This window comes from Ciconia boyciana, chromosome 5 (genome assembly GCF_034638445.1).
Source record: "Ciconia boyciana chromosome 5, ASM3463844v1, whole genome shotgun sequence".
NCBI classification, from domain to species: Eukaryota; Metazoa; Chordata; class Aves; order Ciconiiformes; family Ciconiidae; genus Ciconia; species Ciconia boyciana.
The window spans coordinates 78,501,202-78,523,748 of record NC_132938.1 but is presented as its reverse complement, the minus strand read 5'-3'; the positions used below and the strand labels follow the sequence as shown (position 1 = coordinate 78,523,748).

At 41.3% G+C, this 22,547-nt stretch overlaps 1 protein-coding gene across 10 annotated transcripts in view; it reads left to right on the top strand.

Annotated features, from left to right (window-relative positions):
• The first annotated feature begins 6,991 nt into the window (after window positions 1-6,991).
• BLTP1 (bridge-like lipid transfer protein family member 1) overlaps window positions 6,992-22,547 on the top strand; it is a 131,542-nt gene continuing 115,986 nt past the window's right edge. For 9 of the 10 annotated variants that reach the window (XM_072861371.1, XM_072861368.1, XM_072861367.1 and 6 more), the window contains exons 1-6: window positions 7,018-7,105; window positions 14,754-14,873; window positions 15,008-15,137; window positions 18,756-18,872; window positions 20,710-20,788; window positions 21,470-21,534. In XM_072861371.1, coding sequence (XP_072717472.1) covers window positions 15,041-15,137; window positions 18,756-18,872; window positions 20,710-20,788; window positions 21,470-21,534 — 358 coding nt within the window. In that variant the 5' untranslated portion in view covers window positions 7,018-7,105; window positions 14,754-14,873; window positions 15,008-15,040. Of the gene's footprint in view, window positions 7,106-14,753; window positions 14,874-15,007; window positions 15,138-18,755; window positions 18,873-20,709; window positions 20,789-21,469; window positions 21,535-22,547 lie in introns of all 10 variants that reach the window. The other variant, XM_072861365.1, reaches the window with a different exon arrangement.

Genomic DNA, 22,547 nt, shown 5'->3' with positions numbered 1-22,547 from the left:
GCACAAAAAGTCTTCTAATAGTGTGTTTCAGTACAATGAACTTCTCTTGAGAGCAGGAACAACTAAAAATAAGAGACATTTAAGAACAAAAACTAAAGCTAACCTACCATCTGATGACATTTATTACCAGCATAAAATGTAATGTGGTGTTAATAAAGTGACGCTGTAGAGCTATAAGATGTGAATGCTGAAGGAATGGACATAACTGCTTGTAGTTACCAAACAGACAGTTATTTATAGGCCTAGAGACACTCAATAAAATCCAATATAAATCCATAACGCAACTAGACAGAAACAAAACGGGGAGAAAGAGTCAAGATGCAGCTCTGTGGTGCTGGATATTGCTGTTACCTGTGGTGCCCGTGGTGGCACTGGGGCCACGTCAGGGAGCAGGCAGGCTGCCCGGGGTCTTCAGGGGCTTCCAAATACACACCCAAAGCCAGGCACAGGTTTTTAACGGGTTCAGTGAACAGATGGTAGGAAAACACAACAGGCTAAAGGAAATCTCTGGGACCGTAAACACGAATAACTTCCTTAATAGCAACAATTTCCTTAATAGTAAGGAAGTTACAATCCATACCGAAAAAGGGAGCGGTAACACAATTAAGCTTCACATGTGCACGTCTAGCACGTGATGTGGGGGACAGGTGAGAAAGGTGAGTTTTTAAAATATTAAGTGAAGGATTTTGTGAAAAAATGTGTGCAGGTGCAACATAAGGACACTCAAGTGTGTTTTAGTAATTGCCAAGATACAGTGATGGGATATCATGGGTTCCCTACCTGTTTGCTTGTTTTAACGTGTCATTTTCTGAAACTAAAAGCACCGATTTTTCAAGGAAATGGGATTTTTAGTGCTGTCTGAAAATAGTTTTGATAGATGAATTTTAACAAGTTGTCGGTAAAAGCTTTCGGCTTCCACAAGCTAAACCCTGAGCTTGCTGAAATCAGCATTCATTTTATGTGGTTTGATGCCTGTTTCCTCACAGGATGATCTGTATGCAAGAGGTCTGAATGAGATGCACGAGATCTTTCCTGTGAATTTGGCTAAACAGCACCTGTTCTGAAATGCAGATTTTATTACCAGCGTTGGTTTACAATCACACTCATTAATCACATCAGAAGGAAAAGGTTTATGAAAATGATTGTTTGAAGAAACTAATATAAAAACTAACATGTTTTGTTAGCAATTGTCATATACCATTCTGACTGCTGATCAAGGTGAAAACTATATTGTTTAGTTTAGAGGAATATGACAGCATATCCTATATGTAGGGTAAATGATATTTTCCTTTAGATTTTATTTAGGGATTTAATGAAGAATAGCTTGATCCTTCTACATTTTTCCTATTCACACAAGATCTGGGTGCACAGATCCACACACCAATAAACTACTCTCAGAGCAAGAAGGATTTCTTCCAGCTCAGGAGGAACCTGTTTGGGAATCAGGTTTTGGGTACACCATGAGATGGACAACTTCCATGGAAAGACAGACAACCTTCAGTGAAGCTCCTTGGATAAATATGCTTTGGAAGCAAGAAAGACACTGCGAGTACCAAAAGGTCAAGTATGGCATAAATTAAATCTGTAATTCATAACAAGTGACTTCCAGCTCTGGCAAATTATGTACTTAATATAAATTATTAATACTTGTTTGTTTTCTGAACTGAGTGTCTGTGATTTTTATCCTCAGATGAAAAGAACCAGAGAATTTAAGATTGTGCCGCTAAGCTAAAGGATGTGGGTGTTTCTGACCCGCTGGCTGCTGGCTGCTGGCTTATGTTATAGTGAGTTTTTGCAATGTTGAAAAGATTTTGCATAAGGAGTATTTATATTTATTTATGTCTAAGATCAGTGTTTGTTTTTAATGTAATCTAGAATGAACTCTTATAGTAAACACTGATGTCCTTTAGAGAAAGCATAAACCAACCAGTACTTCCATTTATATACTCACAGCTCCAGCAACTTCAAAGCGCTCACTAAAGCATAGCTGAAGACAGAATTTAGTTTCATAATATACAGAGCGGTAGTAACATGCTTTTTTCTCTTTATTTGTGACTGTTTTCTCAGAGCTGGGAGAATGAGGGAAATATTTTAAATTCTGAGTTGGTTACCGCGCTGCTCTTGGTCCACAGGAGCCGGAGCCCAGCCTAAGGTGCAAGACACCCGTATCTGCACTCTGCAGCCTCCTGTGATACTGAACACAGCACCAGGAAAACAATTCCCCAAAGATATTGTTACAGAGCTCCCTGCAAGAGGATTGCCTGACAAGGACTTTTCAATCTGATAAAGACTATGAAGGGGCTCTTTACAATCTCCTGATTAAATGAATTGTCTCATAAAGTAACTGATGCCGGTGAATCAGCTTCTAACTCTGCGATGGCGAATACTCGGGCTGGCGCGGGGGGCTGTTGCAGGAGGCCGGTTGCTTTGGGGGGATGCAGATGGAGCGTGGTGATGGGAGACGGGGCAAGGACAGGAGCGGCAGAAGGAAGGGAAGGCTCAAGGCTCTGCAGTCGCATCTGGGGCTGGGTCCCTGCCCACTCTCACACTGCTTGGGGAGAGGGTCTCGGGTCACTGTGAAAGGCCATCGCCGGGATTAGCGGACTGAAAGAGAAATAAGATCCTTGCTACTTAAGCAATTGCATATGGCAGTTTAGTAAGAAGTTGCTGGCTTAATTGCAAGAAGAAAATAATTGTTGGTAAGGGAGGCTTTCTGCCACGTTACTGAACGAGGAGCGCCGGTGTGCCCAAGCCTGATTCTTAGAAGGGTTGTGCCCGTGACTATCCAGGTAATGTCAGCTGGAGCAGCGACTGCTCCATTCCCCTGGAAAATGCCAGGAGTACCCAGCTGCCCCAACGAGGTAAATAGTCCAAGTCCAAGAAATGAGTATGCATGTTCCTGGTCACATTTTTGCTTTTGTTAAAGTGTCATGTACCCAGCAGCTTCCAGTTCTGTATAAATAAATTCTGGCAGCCTCAACATTAGCTTGACTTTGACCCTTGGTTGGTATCAACCAAACATAAAACATATGAGTTAAAAGACTTGGGAGCTTTTAGAACAATGTTCGGGGAAGCGTATTCCACTGCAAAACAGAGGAGGTATAAATAAAGATGATGCTTTTACTCTTTATTCCTTACAAATAAAGACTTCGAGTTTTAGGCATAAAAATAAACATTCTGAGGCAAATGGGAATGCCACCTGATGTAAAATAAGTTAAAGCGTAGAGGACAGGGTTATAATTTTCCTTAACTTGAAAGTTATATGATGAGACAACATTTATAAAATCTATTCTAAATTCCTACATTAATAACTAAAGACGCAACATCATAGGCTGCAAAGAATTAAGCACAAAGGATTCTCTGTTTTCTGGACCATGAGAAAAATCTGGGCAAGCTTGAAGTTATACCCCAAGGACAACAGTCAAGCTGGGGCCATTAGTGCTGTGTGCATGTACATAACACCATCAGAAGCTGCCAGATTTCCCCCAAAAAGCAAACGAGCCTGTGGTATGTTAGAGAGCAGACGGGACTGAAAGAACCCCGACTTAGTTCTCCCCCCCCCCCCAATGTTAGTCTAGATATGACAGTCATTATGTTACTCTACTTTTAAAGTATTGAATCATATTACAGTGCATTGTATTTCATCTGTTAATCTCAAGCCACCTCGAGAATGGCTTGATGTGTTGGGAGAGGCTTTCTTGGTCCTTCAAATGTGAATCATCGACTGGATTACAAAAGGGAAAGGTGATTAATCAACTCCTTTCTCTCGTTACCTGAGTGGTTTTGTTTATGTCGATAACGTATCCTGAAGCCTTGATTATTTGTGTACCCTTTAAAAAGTGATTTCTACAAATAAATTTCAAATGTCAAATATATTTTATTGTCTGGCATCAGAGTACAGAAGGAAGAGCTGAAAGAAGCAATCCAGCATCATGACTTATCGGGAAGAAAATGAAGGGAACACTCCTTTAAGAAGAGAGAGGAGGAAAAGAAAGCAGGAGGAAAATAGCAGGAGCTAATTTGTGGACACTCCCCCAAAAGGTCATGGGAGGCAATGGAAGGAATGAAACTGGTGATGGAAATCAGCAACACAGACAAACATCCCAAAAAATGCAATCTTCAAAAAAGCAGCAGGCAATCAGGCGGGGGTGCTGTGAGAATCCACAAACCTCGTGCAGCGCTAACCCACGGCAACCACCAGCTCTGCTCCCCATCACACCCATACAACACTCCTGCCTCCAAAGCACTGTGCTCAGAAAACGTAACGCCAAGTGCCCACCTAAAAAAGAAAAGCCCAGCACCCAAGGCTTTCCACTGGTCCAGGCTGTGACGCAGTGACCCGCGGTGGTTGTCCATGTGCAAGATCTCACACTTTGGTGGGAGCCTGCGAAGACCAAATTTGTTTAGACCAAGCCAGATGATGCTGACAAAATAACTCTCAGGTATCAAAAAACAGGGATCTGAAAACTGAATACATACAAATCTAAAAATTATATAAAACTGTTGCTGCTAATTGCTAGAATTATTCTTTGTTATCAGTTTTTGAAATAGTGATTAGCGCTGCATTAGCAAAGAAAGGGACCAAAGACATTTAAAACTGCAATACCACTTGCTATCATAAGGCAAAGTGCTACCAATATGCACATGTACTAATTTTTGGTATAAACACGGTGGCAGGTTGGATTTAAGCTGGCCTTTATTTAAAAATACTGCATGGAATAACTTCTGTTCGTGATTTTATCTCTTGGAAAGTAGATTCAAAGCCTCTGCATTTCCTCCCCACCACTGGAATTGTGATAAGACCCAGAATTTCAGCTACCCCAGCTTTTCTATTTCAATCCTGGTAACTTTAAATTGTGGTATTACACTAAGAACAGAAACCATTTCTCCCTCTGCCTTATTTTGGTTGTTCTGGAACACATTCTGCCCTGTAATTGATAGAGTTTAAAAATAAATCCAGTTTGGCCTTTTCAAACATAACAATATTTTCTTGAGAAGAGAGTGCAGGTTTCTTTTACAGAGAAGGTAAATATTAGTGCCCTTTATGAAACAAATAGGTTCAAAGTTGCAGAGGGGTAAATATTTTTCCTTGTGTTAACTCCATATTTCAATTTGCTAGCCAGGCCTGTATCAGCATTAAAGCTTTTCTTTCCATCTCTTACACCAGGAAAAGGCCCACCTTCCCCAAGGTCTACTGCTAGTTTTCAGCTAAAATTTCTTCATGTGACTTAGCTGCATGGTCGTCATTAAGGCCTTCAGGCACCATGTGGATAAAAACATTTGGAAGAGCCTCCCGAGACCCTGAGCATCCATCCCCTTGGCGCAGCAGGTCAGAGCATTGCTGGAGTGCATGGCTCTAGCAACAGCGGGGCATAAGGTGGAAAGGGGGGCTTCACTATGAAAACCAGAAGTATTTAAACAATATTTTTCTTACTATGCTTAGTATGATGAGAATGTAATAAAAAAACACAAAGGATAAACCTCGTTAGATAACACTTGCTTTGATGGTAGCTCATCTGCTGGGCGGAGGATGCCTGAAGCTGTTTGGAGCACGGCACTGCCCAGCCGCGCTGCTCAGGACGCTGGGGTGCAGCTGGGGTGAGGGTTCGCCTCTGTTTTGCGGTGCTGCAAGATCACGATGCTGCTCAAGGGATAATCCTGCCGGTGCCTTTCTGCACCAGGTTAAGAGCTCTCACCAGGCACTCAGGGGCATCCGTGCCCTTGTGCGGCGAGCTGGATCAGCTCGCTGTTTGCTGATCCGGCTGAAAGCTAGCTCTGCAGGGAAAACTGCTCGGTCTGCTTGAGCCAACGTGGGGCAGAAGGCAAAAACATGTGGCTCGTAGAGAGAAGCCACAAGCGCTCTGCTCAGCTGGGCTCAGTTTCACTTTGGCTCAAGTGAATCCACGCAGCCCATAGAGAGGTCTTGCTGCAGGCCAGTGGGAGCAGGATGCTAGCTTAGGGGATCTGTGTTTCCCCTCCACAAAGGATTTATTCTGCAGGTACAAAGCAGTAAAACCAGCCTTCTAATCTAGGTGCCCAAGGCTGGGTACCCCTCGCCCTGCTGCCGGCTGAGCCCGGTGAGAGACAGGATGCTGGAACATGGCGCGTCAGCACCTGTCTGGACAGCGTGCAAGTACGACATGGAAAGAGATACACACGCATGCATGCACACGCGGTTGGTGTTTCGGTTTCCTCTGATACACTACTAACGTCTGTAGGGTGGACACCGCGGTGATTTTACAGAAATCTGTGCGTTTATCGCATTTTACTACATCTGACTGTCAAGTCACGGCCACGCACGTGCTCAGAAATGTCTGATAATTAACTTTTTATCTGCCTGTCTTTTGGGGGCGAGTTTTGGCCACCCAAAGGAGGGCATAAACAGTGGACAGCAAAACGAATAGCCGGAAGAGAGAATTACCCAGCCGCTTGGTAAAGAACACACTTCAGTGCCTCCCAATTAAGAAATGATCAAACCGCGCGCACACGGGAAAGCGGTATGTGCCGTGGGCTGACAGGCGCCCAGTCCTGCAGCTGCACAGCCTCTGCTCGGTGACCGGAGGCCGAACGGGAGCCCGGGGCAGCGAAGGCCGGCAGTGCTTCTCCTGACGGGAGGCTCCAAACGTGTCTGCGACGACGGCGGACAACTCCGTCTGTTGCAGAAGCCATCAAAGAGGCTCACACTTACGGGCTGCGCTCACCAGCTAGAGACACCCTCATGAAAACCCGCCACACCCGGCCCGCCCCACACCACAGGAAGCCGGGCCCCGCCCGCTCTGTCAGCGCCTGCGCATGCGCGGCGCACACCCACACCCGCCGTGAAGGGGCGGCAGAGGCTTCCCCCGCCCTCCCTGCAGACACACACACACGGACGGCACCGCCTCTTGCGATTGGCGGCGCGCCCCCCCTTCTTCCCGCCCCCTCCGGGAGCCGCCGCCCTTGCCATTGGCCCCGCGGGCCGGCGGCGCCTCGCGGTTGGCTCCGGCGGCGCTGCGGGCCGGCGGCGCTGTGGGCGGGGCGGCCCGGCGTTCACCGTGAGGTGCGGGAGGGCCCCGGCCGCCGCCGCTTCCGGGTCTGTGGTGAAGCCGCCGCGGAGGGCGATGGCGTAAGTGCGGGGGGCGCCGGGCGGGGGCGGGCCCGCCGCTCTGCCCAGCCGCTCTGCCCAGCCGCCCCTCGGTGCCCGCGGCGGGCGGGGCGGGGGCGTGCTCCCGTTCCCACCGGGCTGGGCCCGGTGCAGGCTGAAGGCGGGGCGGGGGCTGGTGCGGAGGAGTCGGCCCCGCCGCTGTCCCGGGGCCTGTCAGGCCGCGCCGCCGGCGGCCTCCCTGAGGGAGAAGCCGCCCGCGCGCGGGGCGGCTCTGAGGGGCGCCTGCCGCCCCCGCCCCGGGAGCAGCCGGGTGCCGGCAGCGCGCTGGGGCCGGCGCGGGCCTCCGCCGTGCCGGGGAGGGGGCCGGGGGGCCGCGCCGCGCCTCCTACGCGCCCGCCGGTGCTCAGGGGGAGGCGGTCTTGGCGCGCTGCCTCCTCCGCCCCACAGGGCGTCGTGTTGCCGGTACCGGCGTGCTCCGTCCTTCCCCCGCCTCGTCGCTTTCCGTGGAAGCGGTGCGAGGGGAAGCCCCTCCGGTTTCACGGGTCCCTGCGTTTTCCCTTTGCGTCTGTCTTTTGTAGGTTAACGCCGTGCAGAAAGGGTGTGAGGTCAGAGGACAGGAGTTCAGGCGCTTCCAGTCTTGTTTGGCCTGCGAGGAAAGTTTTGCTCTTCCTTTCCCTGGCCGGTGAAAGACGATCTCTGCCAGCGCCTGCCGTCCTCACAGGGCTTAACGTGCACACACACACACTGATTTAACACAAAACGCACCTGCTTTTTGTTGTGTCTAAAGCTGTAACGATAACGTGCTTGCACTTCACATTGTCAATAAAAAAATCCCATGTAACTTACCAATATAACATGCTTTAACATGTTAATATGGTGGAGGTGTATCTTAAAGATCAACGTATAGCCGATATCCCAGTCATAATCTACGTCTGGATTTGTTTCCCGTCTTAGGACACATCTCCACAGCAACCTTCACTAAACTTTGTGAAAACTTCCGAAGTTGGTAGTTTACTGCAACAGATGTATCTATATATATAATTTTATCAGGTTTAGTATGAAAAAACCATGACTGTTGCCATGGGAGTTCTTCTGTTGTGTAATTTAATTAGTTAATTCTACTTTTCTGGCTTTTTTTTTTAATTGTAGCTGTCCCATTTTTCCCCCCATTTTTACGTGCAAAATGTAAGGACCAGATTAACAATCGGGCCAGAAATTTTGGCAACTGAGAAGAAGAACTGGAGTGTAGGAGGGAGTAGTCCTCTTGTTTGTAAAAGTATGTTATGTAGGTTATTCAAGCAATCACTGGTAAAAACAGTATTAAGGTCCAATTAGGCAGTTGGCTCTAAATGGATGTTCAGGGATGTTTGCTTAGGATCATGGCCTGAATTTGCACAATTTGACAGTGTTCATTGCATGAGGAGACTTTGCTCATGGTGAATCGTCTCAGGTTGATTGGGTGGAGGTACGTGCATGTCTGGGACTTCTCTAGGGAGAGCTCTCATCCTCATGTGTGGCATGCTGAAGTAACTTACCCCTTTTGGGTATGCTGTTAGAAAAATTTGGTGTGTGAAATGTGCATCAGCTGCTCTTTGGTAATTGTCCTTTTGCATAATTTTATCCTGTGGGAAATAGGCAAGAGTTTACTGCTCTTTGTTAGCAGTGTGCGGAGTTATCTTGTGCTTACAGTGGTGTTCTCCTAGTAACTGCTTATCTTCTTATGTAACTTCTTACAGCACTTGTTGCTGCGCCAAAATCTTTGGGTTGACTGCAGACTGAGACAGATGCTAATGAAGATCTGTATGTAGTTCACTTAAGGATAATGGTATATGTAGCCACAAGACTGATTTTTGGTTTGATTTATGGCAGATTCCCCCCTTTCCCCTAATTGTGGTGATGTGTCAGAGGAGAAGTTTAGAGGAAGTACTTCTGGAAAAATTGATGTGTAAGGTGTAGAAGACTCAATTTTATAGAGTATTTCAGAGGTACAATGCTGTAGTTCAAATTAAAAAAAGGGAGGGGGAAACAAAAAAAGGTCATTGCCTTGTTGTTGAGACCAGCCCCAAAAATGAATTTTTTTTTTTTTTCCCTAAATAGAGGAGTGTGCGTAAGGGAAGTTCTTATTTATTTCTACTGTTATGAGCCTTTAGGTTCTGTTGTTTGGGTTTTTTTGGTCTTGTCCTTTTTTTCTTCCGCAGCATCAAAAGCTGGCAATGTAAGCAGGAAGACAACCCCCTCCCCTGAACAAGTTTGGGAGGCAAGGTTAGACAATATATTTTTATTTTTTAAATATTAAAATTAAATGAAAAATAATCCAAAGTTCAGTTAGGCATTCCTAGGCTAGCAGTTGAGTGATGCAAGGACTACTGTATGTTGGTGGCCATAGCAGGAGTTTGTCTTTGATTTCTTCTGTATTAAAACTCATGTCCTGTACTACTAGAAATAAATAAATAACAATATATCACTTCTGCTGTTTTGGACACTGAATCAGTAGATACTAGATTTTTTCTTCTGTTTTTTCTTGCTGCTCTCAGAAGGGTGTTAATTTTTTTTTTTTTACTGTAGATGCTTCTCTGGTGGTTTCTATTTCTCTATTAGGTAAAATAAATCTTATCAGGTAGGCTACTGTAAGAATGGTTTTTATCTTATATCTTACAGTTCCTTTGAATATACTTTAATTTTGATTTAATTAATTTTTAAGTAAACATGTTATTTACTAATGTAAGCTACTGTAGTGCAAATTATGTTTAACTAAGACTGTCCACACACTGGTTTAACTAGGTGTGACTGTCTTGTGCTCTGTTTTTAGTTCAGCTGTTTCCGCTGGAGGTCGTAGCCAGATTTCATTGGTATAATTAAAGCAGTAGTTTAGTTTGTTTACAGTCTGCAGCTATTGTTACTTCAAGCACTAGCAGAGGGGGAAGAAAATAGGCCTTAAGAAAAGAACTGCTAATCTTTAATTGGGTATAAGGTACGAAGCCATGCAACATGTCAGATGGCAGAATTGCTGTGCGGGTGCTGTCACTTAGCTTATTTTTTGTGTACATGTGTTTTTTGAGAACTTTCCTTGTCTTCCTTCCTCTTTTCCTTGCTTGTTGATTAAAGAATAGCCGAGCTTCCTAAGCTGTGCTGCGACAGGTTTGAAGTCTTCGGACCTAGCTGGAGTGTTTTGGGAAAGATGCCAAGGTTGGCAGCTTTTTGTTTTGTGAATTGTGCCTAATGTGCATCTGGGTGCTGACAATGTCACAATACCTTCAGAGGAAAATTCAGTCGAGTCATGTTTACGTTTGTGAGACTCCTTTCTAATATTTAATTATCTAAAGCTCTGACTTCGTAGCAGCTGTTGCTGGAGACCCCTTGAAAGAAAGTGGTGGGGTGGGTAGGATGCGAAAATGCCATTTCTTTCCTTTTCTCTAAGGAACCGCTGTGGGTATGGCTGCTCTACTGGAGATGTGAAGCATGCGGGCATATTATCTATGTTCATTTATTTAGACTAGGGGGATTTACCTCCTGTTGTTTAATGTGTCATTTTGGGTGTAATTGTGACTCCACTGCCTTGTAATTGCTGTAGAAGTTGGGAGTAGAGTATCCTCAGAATCGTCATTAACCTCTAATAACATCAATTAACATATATTCAGTAAGCACTTGATTTCTGTGAAGATCTGAGGAATATGTCTGGCAAATTTAAAGTCCTGGTTTATTCCCCCCATGAATTCTAGTAATAATAAGGGGATTGGCAGGGTCCCGTATTTCCCTACTTGCTTCATAACTGTATAAAAGTGTTTCTTCTCAGTATCATGAAACGCGAGTTTTTTTCCTCACCTTTGGATACCAGTTTTATTCAGCTGTTTCTATAAGGTGTGCCAGAAAAAGATTGTTACAAAGGATGTGATAAACAGACATTTCTTTCTCATTCTCCTTTTGTTATACAGCCCAAGACCCATATTACCCTAATGCTTTCAGGCACTGAATAAGATATCTGTTGCCTTTATCCTCAGCTATAGATGCAGGACAGACCTTTTACAGGTGGGTTGTTGCTCCCTAGACAGCTCCCTCCTGCAGCTGTCTCTGCCAAGCAACTGCACTCTGGTGACCAAGAGCCTGGTGACTGGGCTTCAGTTGTGGGTTTTTTTGTCAGGTCTTTCATACATGCATGCTTTCTGTAAATTTTTAATGACTTTGTTCAAGCAGAGGTTTGTTCTCGGTGTTGAGTGTTAATGTGTCAGGCTGAGGTTAACACTAGTTTACCTACTTGATGCGATTTAAATGTGTTTATAAAGATTTGAAGTAGCTGCTTTTGAGTATTTGGCTTTTTAGAGATGGAATATTTGCTGTGAAAATCGGATCGAGTTTGGAATACTGGAAGTGGGCTGGAAATGAAGTGCATCCCCCAGGATTATAACATCACTTGCGTCTTCTTAGTAGCGAGAAAAATGGATTAATATGTGACACAAGTAATTAAAAAGCATTTTTTTTAAGTGTCTGTTAAGTGTGTGTTTCTGCTATGAAGAAAGCCTGTTTGACCAGGAGGAGCAAATCTACATCAGTATCGAACCTCACATCTTCAAGCCAGTCGGCTGTCTGCTTTGAACATGCTAAGTGCTCTAAACATGCAGAACCTGAAAAGCAGGGCCCAAGTATTTCAGTGTGGGCATCATAAATAAAGGATTTGGCCTTTATCTCTCCTTGCTTCAGATATCTCATTTGCAGAACGACAACTACATAACCCCTTAAAAGACTGCTGTGAAGATAAATATGAGTATTGGGATTCTGTCACTTCACAGAATCCCACAGAATCCTCCTCTTTTCCTGTCCTCCTCCCAGGAGAAAGCTAATATGTTTTGTATGTATTAACATGGTATGTGGTAAATGAGAGCCACAAGTGATGTACTGACTAGTAAAGATGTGCTTAAAAAAAAAAAAGAGGCGGGGGGGAGGCAAATAAACCAAAACACTTGTTATGGTTTCGGACTATGCTCTGGCATGTTAACTGAGCTCATAATCACAAAACAGTAGAGACCTTGAGAAAATACTATAAATAAGTGCAGAGAGGTAAACATGCAGTTCTGGGTTTCTCTTCCTCTTTGGTATGTTTTATTTCCTGTATTAGCACGGTTGGTAAGTCAGTTTCCCACACAGTCTTAGGTCTCATCCTTCCAAGAGTTTGTCTCTTAAGATTTTGAGAGTATACTGGTACTTCAGAAGAACAGAGTAGCAGTATGAATGTAAATTATAAGCTCATCAACCTATGGGTCAGTGTTCCTGGGGAGTGCAACAGTTAATGTTTTGTCTGATTGCAAAGTAATTTTGCCCGTAGGAATAAATGTAACAGAGAGTGGATGAGTGCAGGCAACTGACAGGTATGCACAATTTAAATCTATAGGTACAGTATGTAGGGCGTGGAAGATGAAGGCAGATAGGTGCAGGACTGTCAACAGAAGGAAATGCTGGTTACTGAAAGTAGCTAATATCTGTCCCTGAAAAGACTGCATCTCTTAACAGTCATGATGATCCAGATCCTGCCTCTCCATGCTGTATAAATGTGCAAGGACATTATACACAGTGTGTAGTACTTAAGTCTCTGCATGCATCCCCTTTGTATTACACTAATTCATAAGGCCAAAATTGCTTCATAATCTAAATGGATTAAGCACTTGCTTCCTCTGAGACACATACTGAGAGCCTGCAGGTGTTGCTGCTGCCTATTTCTGGGTGGTTATACTTTCATTGCCATCATCCTCTTCCTCAGGGTGATGGGTGCCCATCAGTGGGGCAGGTTGTTAAAGGATCAGCTGTGGAGCTCCAAAATGATGTATTGACACATGATGACTGATGGGGGATTCCTCTGTTTATTTGCATGTGAGTAGCAAATGTATTCCAGAAAACTTCCAAGGATATTTAATTTATGGTTATGGATAGTGGTGACAAAAAATGATGAACATGGTCTTTATTTAAATAAGTAACTATCAGGATCCCATGACTTGCAGTCTCTGCGTTGTCTTGCCACAGTCCTTTTCAGAGCATAATGATATTTAGTGTCCTGCCTCAGTATCACGTAACATTGGATGATAATTTCTTAGGAAAAAGCCTCAGGTTGCTTTCTCGAGGGATTACATCATAGTGGTGATAAGCAGTCCTCACCAATTGACAGCACTTCTGCAGTGGTCTTGATCACAAAAGAATGACCCTGTTGTCTCTTGGTAAGAATGGGAAAAACCAAGTTCGTTCTTCCTTTGTGCTGAAAGTGGTGATTTTGGTTTCTCCAGTTACCCTGTCATTCACGGGTTAAAGGCTCTTAGAGGCTGCCTGCAGAGGCATCATCTGCTTCATAATACAAGTTGACATGTGGGGTTTTTATTAAGGTACTGTCAATGTCTTAAAGCAAATCACAGTGCCATTACGTGATTTAATTTGCCTTTGTAAGGTCCCTTCTAAAACAAGGGTTTCTTTCTGTAAAGTGTGTGTATGTGTGTGTGATGCTTATTATTCGTCTTTGTAGGGAAGCTAAGTTAGTGGCTTTATCATCGCTACTGGAAGCAATGTCTGGTGTTTTGGTGTTGGTTTTTTTGTTGTTGTTTGCTTCTGTTTATTGCTTTCATGTTCTTTCCTCCCCATTCTATTCCTTCTTACAGAAGAAGTAGCGAACAGATTGTTAGTGCTTATTCTTGGGACTCCACTTGTATTTTAGTTCAAAACATAGGCTCTTAGTTCAAGGTACTGTATTTACCCAAATGTAGGGGAGAAATAAGTGCATTAAAGGCAGGGTTTTTTCAACTTCTCCTTCTACATTTTGTTTTCAAGTTAGAGTAGTGAGAGATAGTATGGATATTACAGGAAAAAATGGATAAATTGTTAGCTTTATTGCTAACACTTCTAAATACTGACTATTCCAAAGATGTTATGCTGCTCAAAAACTAAGGTCTTACCAACATTACTTAATTTTATGTTCTAGAGCTCTTGATGGAGAGCATTGAAGACTTCCTAAAAATAAAGTCTACTCATTTTTTTTGAGGGTTGAGCACTGACAGGAAGACAGGCTGCCAGGAGCTGGAAGGTGTTTAAAAAAAAAAAAAAAGGCGGAATTAATGCTTATCTTCCTGTAAGAAGGCTTGACAGATAATGTCCAAGGGAGAAGAGTTCAAATGAAACTAATGCAAGCAAAATACTGCTGTGTAATTACAGATATTACTGAGTTGAGCTATTCCCTGTTAATCACAGTTAATTAATGTAACCCAGTTGCAAGATGATTTATGGGTGGTTTGAATAAGTGTATAAGATCAGAAGGACTGGCTTTCTGCTCTCTGAACAGAGACACTATGTAGTCACTTTTTATACGATGATGGAAATCCATCTTAAAGCAAGAGAATTAATGGACACAGTGGATTAGGAGGTTATGGAAATTTTCCATAGCTCCTGAAAGTGTCTGCTTCGGCCTTCCCTTCCACGGGGGCGGGGGGTTCAGTCTCATATTGTGTCATATACCCTTTTTGAATGTTAGAAGGCTTAATACAGACTCATTTTTTACTTGTATGTTCAGTTACCTTTTGACTTACTGCTATGGTACAATAGTTTTATAAATTTATTTGCTATTATGTGCTGTACTTGGCATTCAGGGTGCTAAATTTGGAGAGCGTATTCTGACATTCTGTTGATCTGTAATCTGTTTTAGGGAGGCACGTGCCTGGAAACTGTTTGTTTCAGCAGAGATGAATGGAAGTGTTTCTGGAGCTCTAGAGTAGAAGAAAGGGTACCTGAGAATCATGAAGATGTTATTGAAGGAATAAAACAAGTAAATTCATATTTGTGTGAAACAGACTGTTAGAGATTATTTAACATAGTACATACTCAATTTTCTCCAAACTGTACTGTGCTTCTTACTAATTTTGGTTTTTGTTGTTGTTGTGTTTTTTTTTTTTCCTTCAGTTCTGTAGGTGCTGGTGCAAAAACAGTTTAGCAATGGATCAAAGGAAAAATGATAGTTTTGTCCCAAGCATCACGCAGTTGGAAGACTTCCTAACAGAACATGACTCCAACGTTGTTTGGCTGTTAGTAGGTAAGGTGAATCTATTCTGTTTTGGTTAAATGTTTTTTTGTGTGTGTACTTTTAAACGTGCTTCTCTAAATGCTGGTATACCAATAGCTAATTTCTTACCAAATTACATCAAAACATTGCAAATAGATTTTTATTTGTCATACAGCTGTTTAGCGAGCTATGGCAATGCTGCTGAAGTAATTCAGAAAGAAAAAATATGGAACTGTTTCCAATACTAATCGTGCTGCAACACTTGGGAGATAAGTCCAATGTGCAAAGGACGATGCTCTACAACTGCGACTCTGCAAAATAAGAACTCAGTGAGAGCTTCTCTCCATGAAATAGGTTTTTTCTAACACCAGAGTAAGCTGGTGATTAATTGTAATACCATAACAAAGGATTAGCGTTGTAGCAACAGGCAGGTACAATAACTTCATTATACCAATACGTACATATCTGCCATGTAATATGGTATAGTTTGAATAGTGATATAAAGACTGTTGTGTTTAGTGACATAACTTCTAGACTAAATTGTGTGCCACAATAAGCCTTTAAGCCAAACCATCGTGTACTCGGTTATGGGCTGTTTTTGTAAATGTGCCTGATTTAGGTATGCTAATTTTTTTATAACACTAGTGCTATTGTTTATATTTTTGTGTAGGTACTTTTATTTTCTGAATCTATGAACAGGTGGGTCAGGGACAGCAAAATAAAAATTAAGTTGTATTCAGGTCCAAATGAGAGTGCTAGAAGTGTGTGATGAATTTGAACTTTTCCAAAGGTAGATAATACCTGCTTTTCAGCCTTGATGCTTAGACCTGAGGTGAGGGGCAGCACAGGAAAAATAACTTTATTTTTTGACTTCTGGGAAATTAAAGTATGTCTGTTGGCTATTGACGTGCTGGAATTATTTTTCAGTAGGCCAAACTGAATGAAAAGGATGTAGGCAAATTAGCCGAGGGTGCTTTCTGGATATTATTTATTTCAGTTTTAATATGTTGACATGGAAAGCTCATACTCAACATAAAATTACAAGTGTAATCAAGAAGAAAATAAAGAAAGTCATCATGCTGATAGTTGCTCATGGTAAAATGTGGAACAGATGCAGAACAGATCTGAAAAATTTGTTTCTGGAAGCTTTGACTTGAGACTGAGATGTTCAGGTCTTTCACCAAAGAATAAAAGTGTCAAACTGCAGCCTGCAGAATTTACTTTCTCTGGTTTTCCCTCTCTGCAATGGATCCTTAGAGCAAACTATTAGTAATTCTGCTTGGAAAGTATGAAGGATATAAGCAATTCCATGTAACAGCTATAATTTAAACCAAAAGCTTTGCTTAGCTTCCTTATTTGCTTGAATATATTAAACTTACAAATTTCTGTTTCACAGAAGGGTGGGTGGAACTTCAAGAAATAGTCCATCCCCTTTTTCTATGGACAGAATGACCTGTATACAGTTATGCAGTTCTGGGGAGCTGCTCATGTTTTCAGTTGTAAGAAACCACCTGGTATTCTAGAAACAATAACACAAACAACAGAAAAAGCTGGGTGGCCTCCTGTTACTATAAGGTTTGGATAGAAATGTATTAAAGTAATATTTATTAACTGACCCAGTTTCAACCAGCCATTCCTCCTTTGCTTTCATCTTCTGACCTATGGCTTCCTGTTATAACAGGACAAAAAAAGATGTCAATAGTTTCTTATTCTGAAACAGCTAACTATTGATCCCAGTAAAAGAGGTGATGAATTCTAGAAATGAACATGCTCCTCAAGGAGCCGTTGCTCAATTCTTGAATAATTTTGAACAATCACATGCAGTAAAACTTTCCAAATGTAATTTCCAAAATGTAGTTTCAGTGAGGAGGCTTTTAAAATCAAGTATATAATAATGAGATGAATAGAGTTTATGGGATCTGTCAGTTACTAGCGGAGACTAAATTTGATGAGGGAAAAGAAAAGGCTACAATTTGTGGCAGAGGTGAGACTAGTGGTAAAGGCAGTGGATTAGGACCGTAGTGCCTGGAAACTGCACTAGTTTGCTGATTTTTCTCAGTATATGTCACCTTAAGAGGGTACTTTCTTGGCTTTAAGTATCTAGAAGTTAAGGTACAGTTGAACTTTAATCTCAAATTAAGTTTTATTACTGGAATGAGACCCTTTCAGTGTGACGCATTCCACCTTTCTCCCTACATTGATAGAGGACCAGCAATGAGTAGCTTACTCATCTGAAGGCAAGGGGAGGTAAAATGTGCCTTTGCTGAATGCCAAGAGCAGTTTCTTTTGTGGGGTGTAGCTTTAACCCTCCCTGCCTTGTTCCTGTGTAATCACCCACACAGACTGGATTTGTTTTACATGTCAAGCAGCTTACCTGCCCGAGTGTATGAGCTACTTGAATTTTGGCCACACTGGATCCATTTTTCAGAAAGCAAAAGACAAAGTCATGCAAGTCTTTCTCTTCTACCTTTTCCTCATCTTTCAACAAAGCACAGGCATTGTTACAAAGCAGTGGAACATCTCACTGCAAAAAAATTAAGAGGCAGTAAAAGGACAGGTTGTTTTTGTAATTTTTTTGTGGGTTTGGTGTTGGTTTTTTTTTTTTTTGAGTAATCATCTGAACTCTCTGTAGTGTGAAAGGCATACCTGTATGCCTTTCTGCGCTTCAGATTTCCTGTAAAAGGCACAATAAATCTGAGTTTTTCAGTATGAAGTGTATACATAAATGAAAAACTTCTGTTACAAAGTTCAGTTAGTATAATGAGTAGAGATGCCTCAAATACAAAAATTGCTTTCTTTCCTCCTCTGCTTTGGATGAAACAGAATGGTAATTATCAGTAAAGTGAGTTAGAACTAGTCTGTTCCCTGGCAGTCCCATTCCTTTTGGGTTTGTCCTTCTGGAAGCTTTGAGAACCCTTGTAGTTAGAAATAGGTTACTAGCTCTTAATCAACTAAAGTAAAAATTACTTTGGGGATTAGCAGACCTAATTTTTTTTTTTTAACATCTTTCTCATTGGATTGCTGTTTCCTTTTCTTTTCCTATCAAATTCCATGCTTGACCTGTTGACAGATTTCTGCTAACCCAAGGACCGGTACATTTCTCTCAGGATACAGCAACTTAGGAAATGTTTTCTGATGTGATAATGTTGCTTCCTGTGCTAAGATATGAAAGACTAGAAATTTAAGTTACAGTTCATGGTTTGGAGAAAGGTGGAGAAGGAATGTTGTATGACTTTTGTTGTGGTGGGTTTTTTTAGGGTATTTTGAAATAAATGCCCATGTGGGATCATGCATGTTATGATTTGATCGGCGAAATTTAACTTCTTGGATGATAAGGGATGCAATGAAATACATGTTGCCTTTTGCCAAGTCCTCAGGAGGACTTTTTTTTTTATATTGGGGAATGGAAGAGCAGTGAAGAATCTATACTTTTCTGAACTTCCCGCTTCTCCTTCTTTTTTCTCCCCATCTTTTTATACCCTTCTCACACCATCTCTCTGAAAACACCCATTAAAATGTCACATCAGTTTCAAATTTTTTTGGAGAGTAGGAAGAAGGTTCTTGTGCTTTATAGTCTTAATAGGTAAGGCTTTTATCTAGGTCAGCATACTTCAGAAAAAATTTTAATTCATTTTAATCTTTCAACAGCGACAATATTGTCTTGTGGATGGATTATCTACCTAACTTATTATAATTCCCGGAACATTGGACTCATTTTAACATTGGTTCTTAACAGATTATATAAACATGGCTACATCCATATTGGTAAGTTATTATTACTCTAATGCTGCCGTTTATCTACTGCTTTTTATTATACCTCAATTTGCTAAAAACTCTTAAGTAAAATCAAGGTATTCCTTTGTTACAGTAATTTGAAAATGATCAGCATGGGTTTAATTTAAGAAGAGAAAAAAGTTCAATATCATACTTTAGGGGAGGATTCTTGGTGTAGATAGAAAAAGACTCCCTTTTTCACTGAAGTCTCTCATTATTTTATATTAAAGTTCACTTGACCGTTTTTTTAATTTTAAGTTTACTTTTTTTCTGTTCAGTCTGTATACTTTGTGTACTTAAAATCTGTACATTTTCCATTACCCCTTTTTCAAAGCCCTGTAATCATAACAGTTAGTGTCCTAAAAGGAGAAGGTTGACCTCAGTCCCCCATGGAACCTGCCTGAGCCGCTTCTGAATTTGCCTCATAATTTGGTGTTAAGGGTGCAGCTTCCCACTCCCCTGCACCTTTGAGGCAGGTTATACAGCATCTGAAATGTGGGTAGCAACCCCTGGAGTGGGCTCAGAGGAGCACAGTGGAGTCTCGAGCCTCAACTCCCTGTTACGGCAGTGTCCTTGCTTTCCAAATAAGCTGTCAGAACGACTAATCATGTTAATCCATACTGGGACTGTGATATGTAGAATTTATACTGCCTAGAACATTTGCATCAAAATCCATTAACTTTTTTTTTTATATTTTAAAACATTTTTGAATAAAACAGGTCAGTACAAATCACTTGGGCACTCACCCACATTACAAAAATATCTGATGCTGAGTCACAGAGGGCTGTATCCCACAACCTCACTCTCACTGCACTTCTAATTTTCTTTCATTTATTCTTCCATGCCTTCCTCTGGCTGCTTCCCAGAATGACGATGACTTTAGTTCTGGACTTTTTCTGCAACTATTGATCATAGATGTAGTGAAAACTTAGAAAAAAACAACCCATCCACACCTGCCTGCCAAAGAGACCCCTGCAATAATTTGCTTATGTTCTCAAGAATTTAAGAACTGTAATCCAAACCATCTTCAAATCCAACTTTCTGAACAGCAATATAGATGAAATACTTACTGGCTGCTACACTTGATCTATGGGCTTTTATTAAAATTTCTCTGTGAAACTGCTGCTAAGTAAAGACAGCTGGACATAGCTGGCCAAATATATGGTCTTCTTTATAAACTTAATCAGTAAGAAGAACATAACATTAATTAAATCCCATGATTTACAGCTTGGCTTCAATCGATTAATGTTGAATTATTTTTTTTTTTTTTTTAAACAAATCATGGTTTACTTAGCTTTCTGTGGGTGAGGTGAAAAGCCTTAGGATAAATAAGGGCTATCGCATTACCTGCTGGTCTCACGCTTATTAAGCCTTCCTGCTGTAAACACAATTTGTCATAATAATTGGACTGAAAACTTTATAGCCATTTAAAATTTGAAAAATTATTTTGTCAGGAATCTTTATTTCTCTAATTGCAGTCTTGTATACAATGGCTTGATACTTACAAATGTTCAAAATAGCTTTCTTAACTCTTTTCACAAGCTTCGCAAGGCACCTGAATGTTCCTGAGTGACTAGTGTGTCTCAGGGGGTTGGTTGTAGTCTTGGGTGGTGCCAAACCCAGCACCTTTTAGAGTTGTGTACTTTTTGTCTTGTATGTTCTGAATCTCTGACTTCCCTTCTCTGAAAGTCAGTGTGTTTTCAAAGGGAAAACTCAAGATACCCAGTAAACACATTTCAGATAATGGAATACTATATTCTTCCTGTTCAGAAAATAAAGCATCAACAGCTTCAGGCTAATGTCCGATAAACACTTTCTGTCACACTAGGTTCCTTTTCGTTCTCTGTGCTGTCTGGGAAAGTCATGGTTCGTGAAATCTATTTCATCACAGAAGACATGTCTATCAGGTACAGATTTCCAAGGGAGTCGCTCTTCTAAATAGCGATTTCAAATACTGTAAATATATATGTCTAAATAACACATATCAAAATACCATCTTACAAACAAGCAATAAATATATTTACAAATGTAAAAAATAAACTGACTCTTTTGATGGTAGTATTTAGACATTCTTAGATACTTGTGTTGTTTGCTGTTTGAGCATTATCAACTGAAGGTGAGTACTGGATAAGATTCTAGTTGTCCTTAATATTTGTAAAAGAAAACACTTCAGAATTTGAAGGAGAACTATTTTCATTTGTCTTTCACTCCTTCATGCTCCCATTCTTAAGTCTGGAAGATTAATTTTGGCCGAGTAGTTTGTATTTATTCACTGGAATTGAGAATAATTTGTTTCGTGAACTGCACACTAGTGAATAGTTTGTAATTTTGGTTCTTACTGTTAAATTTGGAAAGCCTTGAGAAGGCAATGGATATGGGATTTTATAAAATTTCAGCTAATACAGTAATTGTATAATATTATACTGTATGTGTTGTGCTGTAACGCTTTGCGCTTTAATATTGCTTCTACACTACTGCAGCTGCAGAGCTCTGCACTGCATAAGGCAACATGTCTGTCATGCAGCTGCACATAGGATTTTGGATTATCACTCTCTTAACTTCTGTTTTATCTAACTTATTTGATTTAGAATTCAAGATGGATTTATCATATTTCGCTGGTGGAAGATGTACAACCCTAAGCAGAAACAGCATGGTAGGTTTCTCAAAAAGGTTTCAAAGTTTAAATAAAGTTTACAGGTAGCCTACAGAAAAATACTTCCCTTGCACAATTGGATGCATGTAACTTATTTGTTAATATGTGCCTGAAGTACATTGAATCATCAGAAGGTATGGGTTCTTTTAACTGGTTGATCTGTGTTAGTAGACTAGAACCACACAATGAAATAAATGCAGGATTCATTATCAGGGACTTGAACCCTTCTTAAGACAAACCATTAACCTTAATAGTAGGCTTCATTAGCTGTAGTCTAAGCATAATTGACCCTGTATTGAAGTTTATAACTATGGTAAATAGAGACTTCTTATGTTCTGGAAGGGATTTTAGTTTTCAAGTTTTAGTGTTGTGCTGTCACTATTTTAGCAAAAGTGTTACAGTAGGGGAGTGTTCTTTAGTATTTGATAACCCTGTGTCTTGATGACATCTGTGATTATAAAAGTGGAGAAGTGTGAAAAATTCATTTATTTTTCTTCTTTATCTATGGCCGAAGAAGGACTATTAACACCAGCTGCAAGAGATTAATTGTATCTGTGGAAAACACTGTGAGAAAACATAAGTAGCCTTGGGATGTGTGCTTAGTAATTTATAGGATTAGAATCTGGTTGAATGAGTCTCAGGTCCTGCCTCTTGACTTTTGAAGCATCACAGCTCCATTGCAAATTCAAGGAGGTCCAGAAATGGCAACTGTCTACAATTGAGGAGGGCACTAATTCAGAGGGTCACTGAACTTTGAAGGCCTTTTTTTTTCCCATCTCCCCTTTCGAAGTGGCCTCTGATGGTGTGAAGCCTCTTAGATTTGTCAGCAGCTTGTACAGCAGTTGCTTTGTCAGTACGAAATCAACAGTGGTAAGAGTACTACATACGCATTATGCAGGTAAATATGAGACACCGTTCAGTATTGTTTTACGAATTAGGAAGAGTTGCTCACCTCTTTTTATTGAGGCATTACTAAACCTCTGAGTTGATAGGACACAATTCAAGTTCTTTAT